The 20,529-nt window shown below is 52.3% G+C and overlaps 1 protein-coding gene across 2 annotated transcripts in view; it reads left to right on the forward strand.

Annotated features, from left to right (window-relative positions):
* The window catches only part of LOC149356108 (uncharacterized), a 98,207-nt gene that overhangs the window by 55,968 nt on the left and 21,710 nt on the right, over positions 1–20,529 (forward strand). Inside the window, exon 2 of one of the 2 annotated variants that reach the window (XM_089584115.1) lies at positions 7,503–7,675. The exons of the other annotated variant lie outside the window; for it this stretch is intronic. Coding sequence (XP_089440241.1) covers positions 7,503–7,675 — 173 coding nt within the window. The remainder of the gene's footprint in view (positions 1–7,502; positions 7,676–20,529) is intronic. 2 annotated transcript variants of the gene reach the window in all.

The raw sequence follows: 20,529 nt of genomic DNA on the forward strand, positions 1-20,529 counted from the left end.
TCCTTTTCGTGTATATATACATGTATATATATGTATATATATATATATATATATATATATATATATATATATATATATATAACGTTATATATATATATAACGTTATTTATATATATATATAACGTTATATATATATATAACGACCCTTTCCTGCTGCCTTGAGCGTGAACGAACACTGCAATGATACGTGGCAATATATATATATATATATATATATATATATATATATATATATATATATATATATATATATATATATATATATATATATATATATATATATATATATATATATAACAACATCATTTTCCAAGCATTTCACCCGAAAGGTGCCGAACACCAGACCGGGGCGCAGCTTGTGTCCATCATTTTTCACCAGTGGGTACCCGGCGACACAGGCAATCAAACTCCTCACTCCAGGCATCCGAAACGGGTGCTCAAACCGCCAGACTACCGCTCCGATTCCTTTAGGAAAGTATTCCGTTGGATGCGACAGGGGATGAAAGCATTCCCCTGATGCCTGCGAGAATCGGTCAATGCCATTGGCTGGTGGGGCTTCTCTGAGGAGCATTTGCCGCTTCGTTCTAGAGTTGTACCCGACCATAGTCTTTCGGAGGCCAAACGTTGCCTCCGCGAAGGAGTGGTCGTCGTATACTCCCGAAAGGACGAAAAATCGAAAAATGGCTTAGATTGTAGTTAGGCCGATGACGTCACGTTAGTTATGCGCTCTGGTTTTAACCAACCAGCAAAAAGACGACTCAAGGGGATTAGTTGTGGCTTTTGGAAGATGTGCTGAGGAAGTTAAGTGCCAGCGAGAGTTTACATTTCTTGGCACCGTCCCCCCCCCCCCCCCCCCCCCCCCCTATACACACATGGGAAATCTGGTCGGGATCCCACGAGGCCCCGATCTTAGGAAGAACCTCTGTTGTTGTCCCTGATGCTTTCAGGGACGAGCATTTCAATGTGGGGCGGCATCGAAGCTCTGCAGCCGAGTGAGCGTGCTGTTAAAAGTGCACTCGAAGACGCCGGCTTGCGCGCCTCCGTAGCAGTTTTTGCAAAATAGCGTCCCGCATTGTTACTCGCGAAGAGTAACGCGCCATCCATCATCTTTCAGTTTGTGCATAAACGTCGGCTCGACCAGCTGCCGCTCGAGTGGCCCATTTAAGGCGAGGGTCAGCCGCTGTTGTCTTTGTGTAAAGCCAGAGGCTCCTCGTCGAGGCCGCGCGCGAACAATATCTCGCATGCGCTTCTAGGGAAGATTGCGCTTTCTCGGGAAGAGAAAAAGCGAAAGGGAACCACGTGTTTCACGGACCAGACGTACACGGGACGATGGCCATGTTTTTTAGATGCCCCGGATTGTGTACTATGGGTTGGCTCGCGAGAAAGGAGGAGCGATCGGTACTCCAGCGGTGTCGAGGCACATGTAGTATACAGCGGTCATTGCCGACATTTGTCGATCCCCCGCTTGTGTTCGCGCCGCCCGCTTTGCCCGGCGCCCGCGGTAATGAGCCCGTGCTTTGTGTTCTGATTGGCCTCTCGCTTTACTTCCTTCTTTATCCACCAGAACGCGCCGCAGCTCGGTTTGCCGTCGACAATTGTGCGGTCGAGGTGAATGGTGCACGTTCTTTTTTTATTATTTTCACGTGTTAGACCATTGCGATAGATGATGATGTCTTGGTTCCACGTTTGTGCTTGTATCCAACATTGAGGCGAGTGAACGTATACGCGTGGTTGCTCCTCCTGCCGTTGTTTTCCTGGCTCATGCGAGACAGTTTTTAAGCTGAAAGCCTTTCTTGGCTCATGAGTGGCGTAGACACAAGTTGCAGACAGAGGTTGCCTGCAAAAGTGTCCGCTTGAACTCTCAATCACAAGAAAAAATTGGGGTCTAGGTGGGAATCGAACTCGGGCCTCCAGCGTGCGAGACGGGAACGCTGGCACTCCTCGACAACACTGTTCCTTCCTCTCATGGTATTTATTTTACCAGTGTTATGTACAGAAAGGATATATATATATATATATATATATATATATATATATATATATATATATATATATATATATATATATATATATATATATATATATATATATGGATGTGTGTATACACTCATAAAGAAACTATTTACAGAGCACCTAGGTAGGCGCTACGGGCAAATGCATGATAGAAAACATATTAGAACTAAAATTACGGTAAGGATATACAGCGCAGCAGTAGAGGAAACCAAAGCGGTAAAAGATCCATGTATTTGTAAATGTCCGTTACCTGCAGCAACATTCGGCTAAAATTAATTCTGGGGGAAACAACAGGTCCAACGTTGCGGCCTGGCGTGCGCGTTTTCCAAAGGCTATGAAGTCCAATCAGAAGAATCATATCATAGGGTTTCGAGTCAGGTTCGGAAACAACAAGGTAGCGCACACTGTAGGAATTTAGGAGAAAATCTTTCTGTAGCGTCCTCTGCAGCACATCCCAAAACAACTGCTCCACAACACATTTGGTGTTTCTATTAACATGGTATTTATTACAGTGAAACAATGTTCTATGTACTATCGCGATGGAAGGAAATGTGAACAACGGGGCGCCTACGCGCTCCGCTGTTCGAATTTCTTTTCATCGCGCTTTTACCCGAGTGGTAAGGAAATGACTTCAGATTCGCCGTTGAACTTATCGTGGACGACTCTAGCGTGTTCTTGCTATCACCGAAGTGAAAGCGACATGAAAAGAAATGCCAACGGCGGAGAGCGTTGGCTCCGCTCTGTTCACATTTCTTTCGCTCTGTTCCCCTGCACATGACCTGTGTACAAAGCATGAAGAAAACTATGTATTGTGCATTGTGTTTGTCCGCCATGACACTTCCACGTTTGAAGTTGAATAAAGGCGCGTCTAGTGAATGTACATTTCTTAAAAACATATTTTAGAGATATGCACTAAGGCCTATATGAGTGAGCATGCAAGTTACATATGTCGCAATCAAGAGAGTACTAAATTTCCTCCGTTTCCGCTAAATTGCCTACGTGCTTGGCGTGCAGTCGTGGCGCCCTTATGCAGCCCTCACTAAAAAGCCCCCTCGCAATGTACGGCACTGGCACAGCAGATGGCGCAGGTGGCGGACCGCGCACAGCTGTCGGATTTCCTCACGTAAGGAGACTTCAGTGCACTTCATACATTTTTTTTTTTCGATTATGACCCGCGGAACTAAATATCTCTTTAAATGACAATGAATTGATTCCTTGATCACGTCTGGGTTATACTCTGAAGAAGCCTTCATTCCAGTGTAGGTATATGTGCTGTCGATACACTCTATGACATCCGTGGTGCTGCACTGAACAAAGAAACGTTTCTTCTGCGGTTGGCCGCAATCGTGGGAAAATCGACCTGCCCACTTCTGCACAGTGCGTCGGGAGACCCCTAAGGCCGACCTCCAAAAGGCGAAATCGTTGCGGCGAAATATCTGCTTGCCGCGAATTCGTCCCGCAATCCTCCATACGAGGAATTAGCGAACGCGTTAGCCTTCGCGTTAGGCTTACAAGCCATCATTTCACGTGAGCCATACTGTCATTGTTCTCAGTTTTGTACATGTTCACTCCGCTGGCAGCAGATATACCAGAGACGAAACGCCACGAACAGACGTGGCAGCGTAGACTGTCGGAACGTTTTCACTAGCTTTTCAATGCCGTGAATGTTTCGGCGTGGCAACTAATGTGAGAAGAGTGATTGTAAGCATTCTTCACTCCATTCGCATTAAAATGAGTAAGTGCAGCAAGAGCGGAAAAAATTTCCATTCACTTCTCTCGACAAGCCCGTACACTCAATGTCGGCAGTTTTTTTTTCAAACGACGCCTCAGGCGCTGCAAAGACATGGGCTATAGCTTGGATGCTATATTTTTGGTTATTTTCTATCAGAAACACTCATGCCAAGTGAGTCGGTTGTTTTGACAATAGTTGCAAAATTGTGCTCGAATCGGCGGCGGCCATTGCGGAGGGCGGGGCCCATTGGCGGATGCGCACGCCGTACGAAATATCGCCGGGCGAAAATATCGGACAGATCGGGAGCGAGCAGCCGGTTAGCAGCGGGCGACGTTGTTCGCAGGTTTTTCGCTGCTTGGAAGTCGGCCAGCGGTCTGAGCCGACGCTTCCGAGCAGCTGCTGGTGCTGTAAAATCAGAGGGCACAGAGGAGTGACAGGCGCAGTACAATAACACTCGTTCTTACGGTTATTGTCCTGCACCTGCGCACTGGCCCCTCGTTATTCACCTAACTAATAGCGTCACCCTGTTCTAAAAGCGCCTAATGAATCTGAGCGCCACTGTCAAAAACATATAACGCGTCGACTGCCGTTGGTTTCTTATCTCGGACTGCGATGGCATAAAATCATTATATTTGCATTGTAACGACGGAGCACGGAGCAAAAAGCTGTCTGCGCGTCAGCGGAGCTGTTTGCAAGGAGTTAGCCATGGTTGTAATGACGAAAAAATGCTACGATGCATGCGCCATTCTCCAACAGTTCCTTATCGCAGAAGAGCTCTGTCAGTCGCCATGGTTTTGTTGTCATCCAAAGAAAGAAAAGGGTTGGCGGATGAATCCACCGCGTGTGCACTACTCGCTTTCACCCATAGATGGAGAGATGACGCACGAAACAGGAGACACGCCCTTGACGGGCGGATAAATCACGATATCCAATATTGCGATGATAACATTAAGCGGTGCTCTCGCTTTGAGTTGCGCAGTCTGACGTGGGCGAAGAATGGATGCAGCACACGTATAGGATGCCCTTGCGTTGACATATGTGCATTTATCTCGACATCTTATTGTGTGCTGCTTTTGCGCGTTCTACGCTACGTTCATTCGCTCACTGGCGTCGCGCGTGGTCGCGGAAAACTCGGGCGAGCGCAGAACTCAAGGCATATATCGTGCGTAACAGCCGCGTATTTAATTCCTTGCCATCATCTTATTCAAGCTCTCATTCGCGACAACCCCGTGACCGATTGAAACCAGGCGTGCTCCTTCAACACGAATAACTGAGCTAGCAGTGGTTGCAGTAAATGCGGATTCCGCCGTGTCGGCACAATGACACGGCGGAGGTTGCGCTTCATTAACTTTACACCGCAGCTGTCCTGCGCTCCGCGTAAGCCGACTGGCGCCACAATAGGCCGCGCAGTTCGGGCCCCTTCGAAATGATGAAAGGTGCATTCACAGCTGCGAGTAGCAGACTGGTTTACGCCGATTAGTTATGGTCCTTCCTAGAGTTCGGTACGGCGTACTGCGACGTAAAGGGCGTCCTTAAGCGGACAAATCAATGGGCAGAATTGAGCAGAATGGCCTACCCTCGGGTCACAAAAGTGTGCGCAATCATTTTCGCCAAGTATCGTCCGCTGTTTTTCCAGCTCGGGGGGGGGGGGGGGGGGGGGGGGGGGTTATGTGGCGCAGGGGCCGGCTGCTCCGCTCGGACAACAAAGACGCCAGGGGCGAGCGTGGCGGCGGCGAGCCCGACCCAGTTGCCGCCGTCATCGTTGCACGAAATAAATGACGGCGGCCACCATTGGTCGGAAGCCGCGCACGCAGGCCGGGCGGGCCAATCGCCGAGCAAAGGGAGAGAGGGTCGGCTTCGATCGAAGGGGGGGCATTAAATGCGCGCAACAGCGCAGTCGGCCGTCGCGAAATGAAAGCGGCAGTGTAGTGGCAGAGCGCTAACACGGGCGCCAACAGGGACCCGCGCTCAAAGGACGTCACGCTCGGATCGCCTGAATGGGAGATTTAGTCGCCGGCAAGCGCGCGACCGCTCGTCCCGCTCTAGAGTCGGGGGGGTTGGGAGGGGGGGTCTCCTGGATGGAAGCGCGGCTAATGCGCGCTGAAAAGCGGCCGCATATCCGCGACATATGTTCCCGCTTCGGTCTTTTCCCGTCCCCGGAGAGCGGGCTTGTCACACGGAGGGCGCCCTGTTCCGAGGGGAGAGTCTGCTTTGTGGATGCCGCGCCGACGCGCGGTTTGTTCGGGGACGCGGGCGTGTGAATTATACGTTTGTTAGGGCGCCATTGTGAGCGGCCCCACTTCTGCTGTTATGTATACATGACACTCCCCCGAAGCGATCTGCACGGGCCTCCGCCCCTCCGGCCCAATAGAGACGTTGGCGGGGCGGCGATATCCGCCCCTGCTCCTTCGTCGGCTTAGCGGGACGCCCGGCGGTGGCAACAGCAGGCGACAGCGAGTTTTCATAGGGCGTCAATGGAGTCCTAATTCGGCGCTCTGGTTACCGACCGCCGCGACGCGTTGATGAGCCCGGCTATTTACAAAGCGGCGCCCCGCTTCGCTCCCTCGCAGCGCGTCCCGCCCATGCCGGAGCCCCGCGGCTGTTGCGTTCTCACGCCGCCCTTCTTGGCGCTCGGGGATGATTCTCCCTGGCAGATACTAAATGCCACCCCGCTGCCACATTGGCATTCATAACCCGCGGCAGCAGCTGAATAAACACGAATTGTAATTCATCTAATGCGCACGATTTACCGTTGCACATTGTGTTCCGCGACTCGATCCAAAAGTTTCCCGTATTGTGTGAACGTGCTCCAATGTGGACGTTTCCCGCGCTCAACTCAGAACGCACCTCCGGGTATGAGTTGACCGTTCCCGCCGGAGCCTGTCTTCGTTGGCCTCATCTCTATACCTTCCTGTCTTCAAAAAAGAAACGCCGTGGCCCCAATTTCTTGTACGCATGCGCTCGGGAGGCATCAGCAGGCAGCGGTCGGCTGCGTCCTCGTGTGGCCCGATAGTTTAAATGGGCAGACAGTGTCTCGCGCTGTCCTATACTGCATTCATCATCGCCACCTTTTACGCAGCTCTGGACAACGCGAACAATAAACACGCGTCCAGCATCGCGAAACAAAGCGCTGCTGTTGAGCCGATCTGGTAATTATATATAACATTGATGTATTTCGCCGCCTCAACTGACACAGTTAACCACAACAGCAAAGTTTGGAAGTTGCTAACAATAACTTACAGCACGTGATCACTCTTTCGACAACCAACTTTACCCTAACGCTGAATCTCAACGCGTTATGCGGAGGCTGATGACACCTTCGGTCGCGTGCAACGCTTGGACCATTTGGGGTTTTTGCAGAACGTTTCTTTTCGTGGGACGACGTTGAGAGCCGGATTCACTTTCGTGGACCTTCGCAATCATTTGAGTGAAACGAGACAACTCTCTTCGCGTGCTGCCGAGGCGCGTATTCTGGACGTGCACACCAGCGTCCAAATGGGCGCGTTCTCCTGCTCGCGTTCCGGAACTCGTTGGTGAAGCTCTCACGATGCAAACACAGCCGCCTTTAATTTCCAATCATCACAGCACACGTTTTGTAATAGTCGCTTTTGCGCCGCAATAAGTGGTGGCTCCACCGTAGATGACGCAAACAGGAAAGACGCTGAGTGTTTACGGAGCCATCGTCATGTCTTGAGCCCGAGAGTTGGCGCAGCAGACACTCTCCCGGGATGTTGAGAGGGGGGGCGTTTGTTCGCAGGTCCCGAGCCGGCCGGCTTCCTGCTTCACCCCTTCCGCAAGCCCAAGCGGATCCGGACAGCCTTCTCGCCGTCCCAGCTTCTCAAGCTGGAGCACGCCTTCGAGAAGAACCACTACGTGGTCGGCGCCGAGCGGAAGCAGCTCGCCCAGTCCCTGAGCCTCACCGAGACGCAGGTGGGTCCCTCGGCTGAGCTTTTGTCACTCGACTGAGACTCTCCTCCGGCGCGTGCACACCGCCCCCCCCCCCTTCTTGACGGGCCGGTCTGCACTTGCCGGCAGGGGACTACTCCCAATTGATTACCGAGCGATTTATGTTGCCGCGAGCCTCGCGCTTCCGCCAACTTCCGAGCGTCTCGGCCAAGTCGTGGCGCCACGCGCCAGAGGCCATCTGCGGCCAGCTGACGCGTGCCTAATTGGACAGGTGGCGCCGTTATCGTCTGCCGCTGCACCGTCATCTCTTGGGGCCGTAATTTGCCCGTATGCGGGAGCAGCTCAACGGCGAGACCGTTAAGAAGCGCAGCTCTGCTCGCCCCCCGCGGCAGGTGGAAAAGAGCAACCCGACACGGCGCGACGCGAATGTCGACCCAAGCTGGGGGTCGACTCTGCTTGTTCGGCCGCTAAGGCTTTACAAGACTTCGCGCTACCTCTTGGCCGATAATTTCAGTCTAGCGTACTAGCCAAAGCCATTCACGTGAACCTGAAATAGTTTCACATTACATGGAGTGATTATACGGCGGCAAGTCGGCGAACTTCTCCCCGCGAGGCGCGCTTCACCCCCGGCGTAAAAAAATGATAGATTGCGTATTGCAACCGTGCAAAACGACGAGGGACGAAGAGAGGAAAGCACAGGACACGACGCGGAACTTTGACTAAGGTTTACTACAAGGAGAACCACATTTATACAAAATTTGTAATCACACCTAGTAAATCTTGTATAAATGTGGTTTTCTTTGTAGTAAACCTTAGTTGAAGTTCCGCGTCTTGTCCTGTGCTTTCCTCTCTTCGTCCCTTGTCGTTTTGCGCGGTTGCAATATGCACTCCATTGTCAACCACCAACTAGCCCGCCTTGACTTGTTGCATGTGGAAAAATACGGCGACCGATCTGCAAAGCCAAGATATTAGACACCTTTCGCATCATACCGTCCTCTGTTAGAGTTAGCGAAGTACCGGAAGCCCGCCTAGCGTCAGTGCGCGTGCGTAGGTCGTTTTAAGGACGCCAGATGACGCGAGGCACCCAGCAGCTCCGGGCGCGCCTACTGCATCGGGACCAATCAGCGCTTGTGCACTAGCTGTGGGCAGGCTCCCGGTATTACGCTAACAGAAAGGGTAACACGCTAGACGGCGTGCTGAAGGTGTCTATTCACGCGTGGTGTCCGGGGAGACCGGTATACTGAGGCTGACGGTAGCGCGGAACGCCTCTTCCGGTTTGGCTGCTTTCACCGGCTTGGATGGCCGACGAGCAAAGCAGTCATTTAAACACGGTAACGTGATTATCGCGGGTATATAAATATTTCATCGAGCACGGAATGTCCCTTTTTTGAAAGACCACTTCGTAATCGCCGATGGAATTTGCCGGGTTTGCTCCCTGAAGCGAAAAGTGCTAAAGCAAAACGCGGTAGCTAGCCGTGGTGCAGCGGGCAATTCCAACTGCCTGATTTCAAGAATGCAAATGCTTGCAGATACTTATGCGCTTGTGCTAGATTTGGTATTGTGCTGTTGAAACGAACACGGGAGAGCGTGACTGCTCCGACAGGTTTCTTTGAGCGGCGGCATTCCCAGAGAAGGCAAGCAGGGGGTGGCAGAAAATTTGGTGGCCGGGTGAGATCAAGAAGTTTGCGAGAGTAGCGTGGCCGCAGCTGGCACGGGACTGTTAAAGGTGCCCTGAAGAGGAATCTGAACTCGTGTTTTTACCGCGGGAACTCGACCTACATGTTCCGAGCATTCTCACAAACTTCGATTATTGCCCTGTGCGGCCAATTTCCCTAATTTAAATCGGATTAAACGTCCAGGCTCCCGCCTTTTTTTGAGCTCGCCGCAGGCAATAGGAGGAATCAGCTAACGCGTGGAGTGCCGCGTGGTGGCTTCGCTTTCGCTTTTATTTTGTTTTTTAGGTCTCCGTGAATAAATAGATCCGGCCAGAAGGTACATAGCCGCAAATTAGTTTCACGGAAATAAAAAAAAAACACGCGCGGACTGTCTGCTTTCGCCAGTCACTACGTATCACTCCGCCGATGGCAGAGCAGCAAGCCGCCACGGGACTGGTTGAAAGGTTGGTCGACTCCTGCCACCATTTGCGGGCAATTCAAAAAAAAAAAAAAAGGCGGGAGCCCGACGTTAATTCGATTTAAATTAGGGAAATCGGCCGCACAGGGCAATAAGTCGAGGTTTCCAAGAATGCTCGGAACGTGTAGGCCAATTTCCTGCGGTAAAAAGACGAGTTCAGATTCCTCTTTCGTGCAGCTTTAACTGGAGAAATAAGGGGAAAAGCAGTTGTTCTGCAGTGGACGTAGTCCAGAGAATGATGATTATTTGCTACTTGAACACTTTTGCTTTCGCATTGAGTACTCCGTGTATGTCCACTGGCGGCGGTGCTATGCTGGGCGTCACCGAGGCCTCACCTTGTCCCCTGTAGACAGCAAGGAAGTTGTCTCAGGCCCCATCAACCGCTTGATTTCCCTTCCGGCTTCCTATGTCCCACATGCCTCATGCCTTTTCCAGAGAACAAAATGTCCGCAGCTGGCACTGAATTGAAAAAGCTGAGCAGCAGTAACATGCAGCCGCCGTTGTTGATGGTGTCGGGCGTTCCACCGAAAACCGCCTCGGCCCTGTAGTAGCCGTCGTGTAGATCGCACCCATTCCCGGGTTTGCGCGCGGTGTGCGACACGCGTGCTCTCATCGTGACAAAGCCGCACTGCACTCGACGATCGGAGCACAACGCAGTCGCCGATTACGTAATGGGACACGCGGGCCGGCTGCGGAACCGAGCCGTCGCGGAGGCAATTACCGCGCAGCCGAGCCGTATTCCAATTTGCGAACCTCAAAGAGCGGCCACCGTCGTCAACCCCCCCCCCCCCCTCCTTTTGAGCCGCTTTCCGGCCGACGGCATAATAACGGCCTTCTCTCACCCCCCTCCCCTCTCATTACTCGGTATCGCGCATGCGCCCGCCCTGATGCGCGTCGACTAAAGCGAAGCGGCGCATTAACGAGGTCGAGCCGAGCAAGGACGGCGTGACCATTAATGGCTGCGCCGCCGCAGGTGGGGACTCCTCGCTTTGTGCCGATCGGGACACGGAGGAGAGCCGCTTCTCACCCGTCGCGCGTGGGGCCCGTGATTCGCACGAATATCGGTGCGCATTATTGCTCGAAGCTATGGCTTTCAACTGCTCTATTGTTTTTGGTTTGTTTTACCTCTGCCTTTGTCTTGGCGCAGTGAAAACATTCAGGCGGGGGCTCTAACCCTTATAAAAATGGTCTATAGACAGCCTACAGACTTCTTATTGACTCCATTGACTTTTTATAGATATTGGTTTTTGCCTATTCATAGTCTGTAGACTGTCTATAGACAGAAGTCTACTAAAAGTGTAATGCCATAAATCTATAGATTTTCTATAGACTGTCGATGGCATTGTATTGCCTATAGACTGTTCTCTAGGATTTGTCTATAGACAGTCTATATACTTTATAGACAGAAGTCTATAGACACTCTATAGACTGTCTAAAACATTTTTTGTAAGGGAAAGGAAACAGCAGAGGCTAGCATGCGCGGAAATAAAGACGAGGCGACATGTCTGAAAGGGGAGTCAAACAAAAGTGGTAGGGTTTTAACGTAGTTCAACCGAGTAGACTTGCTGAAGCACGTGTTAAGCCTGGTCGGCTCATGGCTTTGCTTTGCTGAGTCGTTGGCACGTCTGGCGACGATATTAGTTCCATAGCAGTATTGATGAAGATGTGCAATGCTCAGCACGACAGTGTGTTGCAGTTAAACACGTGGCGCGGTCGGCTGCGTCGATGGCGTAGTGCAGTGGCCAGCGAAGCTTACTTGCCGGGGGTTCGAATCCCAGTCGCGGCAGTATTTACTTGTTTATTTGTTGTTTCACCAAGGTCACCCTCAAGGTTAAGCTTTACACAAACTCGTTGAGCCTGTCTGTCCTCGTAAGGTAGAGCTTTCGCACCAAAGAAAGTAAAATCGGTGACGATGAGTGCGAGCTGCGCAATTGTAATGCGAGCTGCGTTGCCAACTCGCGTCGACGTGCTATATCCCTAGAATGACTGCCGGGAAATCCCTAGGTTATGAAAAAAAATTTCCAGCTTTTTCAATCTAAATTGTTCATGTGTTCAACGACATAAGCGAAATTCGCCTTTCGATGAAGTGAGATGTGCTCTCGTACATTACATTTCTGCCTTTTTGACGGGTTTCGTTTGACTTTGTCCACTTGAGCCGTAAATACTTCGCCCCCTTTCTGAGGCTTTCTCGCCTAAGAAGTGCTTAGGGAATTTTCAACAATTTCAGATTTCGTTATTCTTGTGATTTCTCTCACACAGTCCGTTCGTACGCGCCGATAGGTATGCGGTTAATTGTAATCAGCTTCCCTCTGTGTACCACGTATTCGTCGTCGCATACTGCAGTGTTCTCCGTGTTTCGCCGTTCCTGGAGTTGCCAATCACTTGCTGGTGCCTGCGGCACGCCAGGAAGTATTTGCAGTGTAAAAGTGGGCAATTCACTCTATAAGCTTGATATCTGTTGTGGAGGGCTTAACGTTTCTTTTCACATCGCAGCGGCCGTCACGACTGTGATGCGAATTTAGTACGCGCCAGCCGAGCGCTTATTCAGGTTCTCGCAGACCGCCGCCTCAGCAGTCCTGGGAGGAACGCAGCGGGCACCAGTCAGCGGTGTTTCCATGTTTCTCTGGGAGTAATGGCGCGGCAGGGAAAGACGTGGACGAATGAAAGAAAACACGCACACAAGCGCCAAATTTCAACATTAATGCATGATTGTCGATACGCTGAACTTAAACATGGGAACACGCCCTTCAAAAACTGCTGAAGCAAACAAACTCTGCACGGATGCCAGATATGCCATGCAAAATCGGACAATGCGCATCAGCATTAAAAACATTTACATCGGGCATGAGCCCTTACCAAGCGAAACTCAGCACGTGACGAACCCCTGTGCACAAACAACTAAACAATGTAAAAAGAAAATGGGCATCGATCAGAACCAACATGACAAGGAAGACAACAAGCACACGTGGACTCGCAGAACATTGCGTCATGCAATGTTGGTTCTAGCTGATCGATGCCCATTTTCTTTTTACAGTGTTTAGTTGTTGGTGCGCAGGGGTTCGTCACGTGCTGCGTTTCGCTTGTTAATGGCTCATGTCCGATGCAAATGTTTTTAATGCTGATGCGCATTGTCCGATTTTGTGTGCCGTATCTGGAATCCACGTGCACAGTTTGCTTTACCAGTTTTCGAGGGTCGTGTTCCGACTTGTAAATTCGGTGGATTGAAAACCATTTATTAATGTTGCAAGTTGGCGCGTGTGTGTGTGTTTTCTTTCATTCGTCCATGTCTTTCCCTGCGGCGCCATTCCGCCCATGAGCATGTCGCACCAACTTGCCCAAACCTTTACGCTACGATGTTTCCATTTTTGCCCTTACCAACCAGTGGCAAGTCGGCATGTGTCATTACACTGCACAGCTACACAAGATTACGGGGCGTTATAAAATCCCCAGCTTTCTTAAAAGAGACGCGACACATTCGTTCGACAACGAAAAACTGTAGATCTAGGGATAATTTCCCAGCGGCTACATCAGTGACCGAAAGCGAGCGCGTCTCAGGCGCCTCCCTGGATGTCCCGTTCCCCCCTTCTCTGCACTGAGGAAAAAGAACAACACGACGTCGTAAGGACGTTCGCAGCGGGCGACTGCCGCCGGGTAGCGCGTGCGGCGTCTCGGATGGGACGTCTGTGCAGCAACGCGCGCTGATCACCTTCGGCCCCAGAGGGACGCGCGCCGAAGAGGAACCCGCCCGACGCGCTTTGTCGCTGCCAGCCACCGAATTAAAGCGAGACCACAAACAGGAAAAGACGTTGGCCCGCATACATGAATAATGTGTCGGTGCAAACAAACCCGCGAAGTAGTAGATGATGTGCGAGACGAGTCCTCCCCTTCTCGGCTGTCCCTCGCAGTTGCGTGCAGCGTACGCCGACGAGCGAGGTGCGACGGCCCGCAGCGCTGCCGTGGCTTCGTCGCTCGTGGAGACCGTCGAAAGGGTCATGCACAGCGTTGCTCAAGGCGGTGCTGTGCGCATTGCCTTCCCATAGATGGCGGCAGATGCCAACTTGAGTACAGTACTCAGCATCACGGATGCCAGCCCGTTCGACCCAAAACATTTTTCTGCTCCACGCTCGCCTCGGGAAGTGAGCTTGCCGCGAAGATGCGCTCTTTCTGCTATGCGGCGGCCACCAGTGATGCACGCAATTGGCGGGCGCGCTCTGCGGGCGAGAAACAAAGGCTGCGGTGCGCGGGGCGTCAGCCAATCTTCTTGACAAACCATTTCGCGCAACTCTAGGCGCATCGGGGGTCAGCAGTTGTCGCTCGCCGTTGCCTGCGCTCGACTGCCTGCAGGGGCAGCGTCAACATGACAAATGGTGTGAGCCAAGAAGACCGACGCTCTCTCTCGCGCGAACGAACGGAGCGGCGCCTGTCGAACCGACCATCGGGGGGCCGGTCCGTCTTCCGGTGGCCTTTGTCTCTGAGTGCCGCCTCTGCTCATCATCAGCGCCGCGTCGTGTGCTCCCCTGCGGCTGGCGGCAAGATGATCGCCGGCCGGGGCTAAACTGGACAGCGGGGGCCTGTCGACGGTGCCGTCGGGACAGAGCCTCCCCCCCTCTGCAGTGGTAGCCCGGTTGACTCGGCCCAGCGGGGAGCGGCTTGCGGCTGACCACCGGTGTGTTTCGGGTTCGGCCATTATTCGAGCCCTGAATCGATCAGTGCCACATTGGCCGCGGGCCTGCAATCGGATAGGGGTTTGCCTGGAGGCAGTCTCACTGCGAGCGAACGAAACACACGTTCTAAGGTAATGCGCGTCAAAAGCACAGGCATAGCACTTTTTAGGGCCAAAGGCGTGGCAGCCTCTTCCAAAGACATAAGCTGCGTCGATCTGAGGCTCACGAGTCGCACGGTCAACGCGTGCCCAGGCTTTGGAGAGGAGGTCAGCAGCAGAGATTACGAAGCTCGCTGTCCTATGACACTCGATCGTGGTCGTTTGCAAACCTTGAGTGGCGTGCAGCGGCGACTGCACGAGCTCCTATCTGGCGGCCACGGAGTCATTTGCTGGGCTGTCGAGGAAGACTGCGTACGGAATGCGAGCTCTATGAAGTCTCCCTCCTGCGCAGCGCAAGTTCTGGGAGCCGGCGGGAAGGCGTAATCTTCCTTCCGGGTGCCGCAGTGTTGTGCGCCCAACGTGGGACGCCGAGTGGGCGCAGGTCGGGCGCAGGCACGCCCAGCAGCAGCGGCGGCGCTTCCGCGGTGGCGCCTTTCGCGCGCAGCCGTCCGGCGAGCAACGCCCACGAGCGCCCGGTCGCCAGGGGTCATTGATTGAGACCCGCCGCCAGGGAGGACGCCCCCTATCGGCCGGGCGCCGAGCTGCGGGACGACTCAAATGAGCGCCCTAATCTGCTCGTCTTCTGTAATGTCCGCGTATCGCTAAGTGTTTCCAAGCCAGCCGGCCGGTTTTTCATTCACCCGCGCCAACGGCCGAGATATCGGCTCCGCGGTACTACGTCTCCCAGACGGCTGCCCGACCACAGCAACAAGAGTGAAACGACTCAAAAACGCCGTCGTTTAGGCCGCCGCGAACAGGAAGTCGTAAATTGAATCGCCGACTAACATTCACGCTCACTCGGGACCCTTTCGGGGCGCGGCAACTGAAACATGGCGCGTGTCTTCCCCCTCTCGGCCATTCCGGACACGCGGCAGCGTCATTTTTTACTTGCAATCTGTTCGGCCGCTGCTTCCACGCTCCTGCTATCAGCCGATGCGTATCGATGACCGGCGTACATATACGACTGCATTCCGCCGGGAGGGGAGTACGGCCCCCGAAGATGCGTGCAGCGCTCCGCGGCGGAACGACGATTCCGCTGGGACGGGAGGGGCGCCGCAGTCCGTGCCCGGATAACCAATCGGCCTTCCATTCAAGTCGCTGTTCGAGTGAGGCTTTTCGGTGACGACCCTTGGCGAACGATGCAAAAAAGGAAAGGAATGGATTGTCTCCGAATGATGTCGAACGTTGGCACATTTGTGCCGGACGTTTTCCCGCGCCGAAGGTCAGATTTTCTGCGTTGCGAAAGGAGCCATCGGGGCGGTTTCACAAGGCGACAGAACAGGTTACGGCCGAGCGGAGCTAGTGGAGAGTTTCATAGGAGGGGCAGTGGGCAAAGGTAGCCTGCCGTTCAGTCGACAACCGTTTTGACAGACGGAGTTTTTTTTTTTTAATCTTTGCCGAGATACGTACCCAAGCTTTTAGCAGTGATTAGAAATGTTTTTTCATAGGCCAAACTGGTGAGAGTTCTTCATCAGGTTCGAAAGACGTGGTGTATTCTGAAAACCGAAATGCACAGAAGCCGTTCAAGGTGTCCTGCTCTCTGCGCTCACGGCGTGCTCGACTGTCCTGCCGAGCAGGCGGGGTTAATTGTTTTCACTCTTTTTCGGGCAGCCCCAAACTACCGAATGTCCCGCCGCGCGTTCACCCAGTCCGAGTGAGACAGGCGCGAGATTGCGTTGAACACGCACTGTCTCCAGGACCGTTCCGCCGTCTCCGAATGTTGCCAGACCATGCCGTGACCGAAGCTCTCGCTGCGCCGCGTAGTGGTACCGTTTTGGAGCCTGTTGACGGATACGAGGCCCGCCGGTTTTAGAACGCAGATCCTCGGCGCCCGTTCCAGCGGTGCCGTCGGCCTCGGCGTAACCAAGCGAACGAGCACATCGGAGGATAATAGAGAGCGAACGCACTGCACAGCGGAGGAGGAAAGAAGGCGACAGAGAGGAGGAAAGCGGAGAAGGAGGGAACGGCGGCAGCCTGAAGAGAAGAGGAGAGTAGCGCGCTGGCCGTTCGCTGGAGGCGAGGCTCATCGGCGGCGGAACGCTGCGCCCAAGCAGAAACCCAGACCCGCCTCCGTTCGGCTCAGCGTATTCCGCATGAGGTCGCCCACAGTAGTAGTGCCGCCGCGGCTGCGCCCAAAAAATCGCATTGTTGAGAAGCGTGGGCTAATATTTGTTTCACCTCTCGCAATTGGTTGACAGCCATGCCCTCCACTGTTGCCGCGATCTGTCAGCCGCCAGGGCGCATGATGAAGAAGGAACACGGAGAAGATCAGCTAGGTCACAACTGGGGTCGTCAATGAGTGCACAGCGACGAAAGCAAAGTATCAGCTGTCGGGGCCAGCTCGTACTTTCCACTGTTCTTTACTCAAGCACAAAGCCTTCATAGCCGCGCATTTTGGTTTATACGTTAGAGCACGAAGGCAGAGTAGTCTATGGGGCGGCTGTAACAAAACCCTCAAGTTAAAATCCCATTAAATCGAGTTCTTTCGGAGCCATATGTGCCGAGGGCGCACTGATAATCGCGTTCGAAACCCTATATAGCCGCTTCTAAGAGCTCAAATTCTACAGGACGATTTTTTTTTGTCTCTTTCCGTATTTTCGTGTAAAAAAACTGCAAGAGATACGCCCGTGCGCTCTGTGCATGTTGCTTTTGCAGCTATGCGGTCATTGTGTACGTGAGAGAGTTCCATGAAAACGCGATTAAATTACTGAAATTAACTTTTTAATTTTTGGTGTTAGGGCGTGAAACAAAATTGCGAAATTGAAGGCCGTCATCCATCAAGTACACAAAAATTTGAACGTTTCTGAATCGACACTGCGGTTCTAAATATTAGGTGTCAAAGACACGCTTTTGAAAGCTCGTTGAGTTGTCTTTCACGGGTTGCACACTTTTTCCAATATGGCGTCGCTGCGCGTGAAATCATTTCCTTCTACATCGTAAAATACATAAGCTGCGTCTGTATTTGGTACATTCGACATTCGAGGGACGTTAATGTATTCATGGGCGGCGCGGGAAAGCCAACTCAACGAGCTCGAAAAGGGTATCTTTGGCGCTCGATATTTCGAACCACTCGATTCAGAAAATCCCTGACTTAGCGCCGACGGGACCTTTGTGCCATGGCCCGTAAACTGCCGCCTGTGTGACCAACTGGAGATTATCGATCATTGCCTTGTGTGATTAGATGATGCTGCAGTGTTTTTCTTGGACATACATAAGCGGACAGTTGAAAAGGGCATTAAGATCTCGCCTTACACTACAAGGTTCCTGCCGGGACTAAAGGACTCCGGTATTCCGTGCGATCTGCTAGTGCTGATAGAATTTTTTAGCTTGTGGAATTGCCGCATGATTGATCGCCATGCATCGTTCAACTAATTCCCTGCTCAGAGAGCACTGCGCCTTGGTTCGGGGGGTTTGTGCCGTGCAGGATTATCCTCCTAAATGATTTCCGCTTCTTGACGCATGTCTCCCGAAATTTCGTTGTCGGGTGGAGAGAGTGGTATGAAAGCGTAGCTACATCCTGGGTCAGCGTCGCGGAATCCTACTCGTGTATGCAAGGCATTTGGCAGGTCAGCGAGATTGATTTCCACGCAATAAAGAAAAAACATTGCGGCGATGGCGTAGTGGTCCAATGCAGCAGCTGACGAATGTCTCTCTTTGGCGGCCAATTTTATTCCTTCGTTTCGCACAGAGGGCGGGTTTTTGGTCCACCGAGGCTTCCATGCTCTCGTATGAAATTCACCCGCGTGTATACATCGTGTGTATTTTCCCCTCAACCTGCATCTTGCGCAGCAAAGGTAACAGTTTAGGCCTTGGCCTTGAAGATGCGACCTGTAGTTTTTAAAGGGGATAGCAGCATGCTTTCTTAACCTGTCGTCCAGATAGGGACCGGTCAGTCCGATATGGACAAGCTCACTGTGACAGCGGCCAGCTCTTCCGGATGGGAAATGCATTCTGTGTCGCCGCCCATCTCGCTGATACCAGCGGATCCCAAGTGCCGCGGCTGATAGCGCGTACACCGCCGTCATCAGTCCAACTATGGGACAAAGGCTTCTCGCAAGCCCCGTCATGCCCCAGCTGCTATCACTACCTGCCTCCCGCTGTCTGCCTTCGCTTGGAATCCACTCTACTCTCTCCATGTTACACCGGCCATTTTCCTTTCCCTGCGCCGTCCTCAATTTCATTGCAAGTCTTTTCATCACATTCCAAGTTTCTGCTCCAGAAGTGAGAGCTGGTGAGGTGCCATTATTGCATACTTCCCTCCCAACGGATGCTGGCAAGCTCCTATTCATGCCCTGAGAGAGTGCCATCTCGACGCACTTCACCCCTTTCTTATCGTCCTATTTATTTCACTTTCGCGGACCGGACCTGGCGTCTCTGGCGAGCAGAGCCGACGCCTTGCGGCGCAACGGCGAACCCTCCGTGGTGTGGATGCCCTCTCTTTGCGTCGTCCGGTAGCCACCTGTGTGTATACTGGCGGCACCCATTGCTTGTGACTCGTTTCTTTCGCGGTTTCAGTGCGTTCCTGTTTACTTGTCTGCCTGTTATGAAATAAACGCGAACACGGTATCATCCTAGGCTGCGATGGAGACAATAATTGTCCACGTCGAGTACTTTATGCTGCATTATGGCATCGGTCTTCGGCAGTTTAGGTTCTTTGCCGCACGGCGTCTTAAACACGGCGACGATGGCGTTAGGTGTCGTGGTAAAACAGAGCGAACAGGTCGCTGCCGCGTCCATACAACTCAAACGCAGCCGGCCAGCGATTGATCACTCCCGTCAATTATGCTTGAGATCCGACAAGTACTAGTGACACACGAGTCGGTTTGAAGACTCCTGTCATGGAGTAAAGCACTTTGCAGGGGCCATTTTTTGCCCTCTATATGCATGATCAATTTGAGTTTCTTTTTTCTTCTTCTCGCTATGTTAATCGGTTTAAAAGGCACATGTAAGGCGTGTAGGCCTATATATTTTCCATTGCTGTGGCGCCTGATGGCTACAGCGCATCCGTCACATCGCAGCTGTGGTGATGCTTTGCCTCTGATAACTGCGAAAACGTTTTAGGACTCGTACCGTGCCCAGCACTTAAATGTGACCGCAAATATTCGCTGGTCGAAACAGATAAAGTTATACCAATGTCAGTCTAGTGACTTCGGTATTCGGGTAAGAGCGAGTTCTTTCTACTGCGTAATTGCTCTTTGTTTCCGACAAGTAACAATTAAGAGAAGAAGACGCGCTACGTTGGTCAGTGCAGCCGAATGTGAGTATTATACGCGCTTAACTACTGTGTCCTCCTTGCGTGGCGATTTTATGCGAAGCATAGTACTTTAGCTACCACTTCAGCCCTTCACCGTGGTTATGCGCCTCCAAATCACGTGATACATGACGTCACACCACGTGACACGATGACGTCACGACAGTGGAGAAACGGGGGCCCACCTCGCGCCGTCGCTGTGGTTGTGCGCCTCCAAATCACGTGATACATGACGTCACACCACGTGACACGATGACGTCACGACAGTGGAGAAACGGGGGCCCACCTCGCGCCGTCGCTGTGGTTGTGCGCCTCCAAATCACGTGACACGATGATGCCACACCACGTGACACGATGACGTCACGGCAGTTGAGAAACCGGGGCCCACCTCGCGCCGTCGCTGTGGTTGTGCGCCTCCAAATTACGTGACACGATGATGCTTCGCATTCTCCAGGCTTAACCAAGTTAAGCCTCAGCCCTTTTTTACTTGCCGAGGAATAACATATCTTAATAGGCGAAAGAATACGAGGACAACAATCCGTTTCTTTGGTAACAGCGAATTAACGCGGGAGTTTTTATTTCTGGTGTCTATTTTGCAAATATCCCCAAGTTATGTTTTGCATAATACTAACACTGTCCGATAATCACAGTGCTAAAGAGTTCTCTGTAGTC

The sequence above is a fragment of the Amblyomma mixtum genome, chromosome 3, assembly GCF_055824585.1.
Source record: "Amblyomma mixtum isolate Tamu chromosome 3, ASM5582458v1, whole genome shotgun sequence".
NCBI lineage: Eukaryota > Metazoa > Arthropoda > Arachnida > Ixodida > Ixodidae > Amblyomma > Amblyomma mixtum.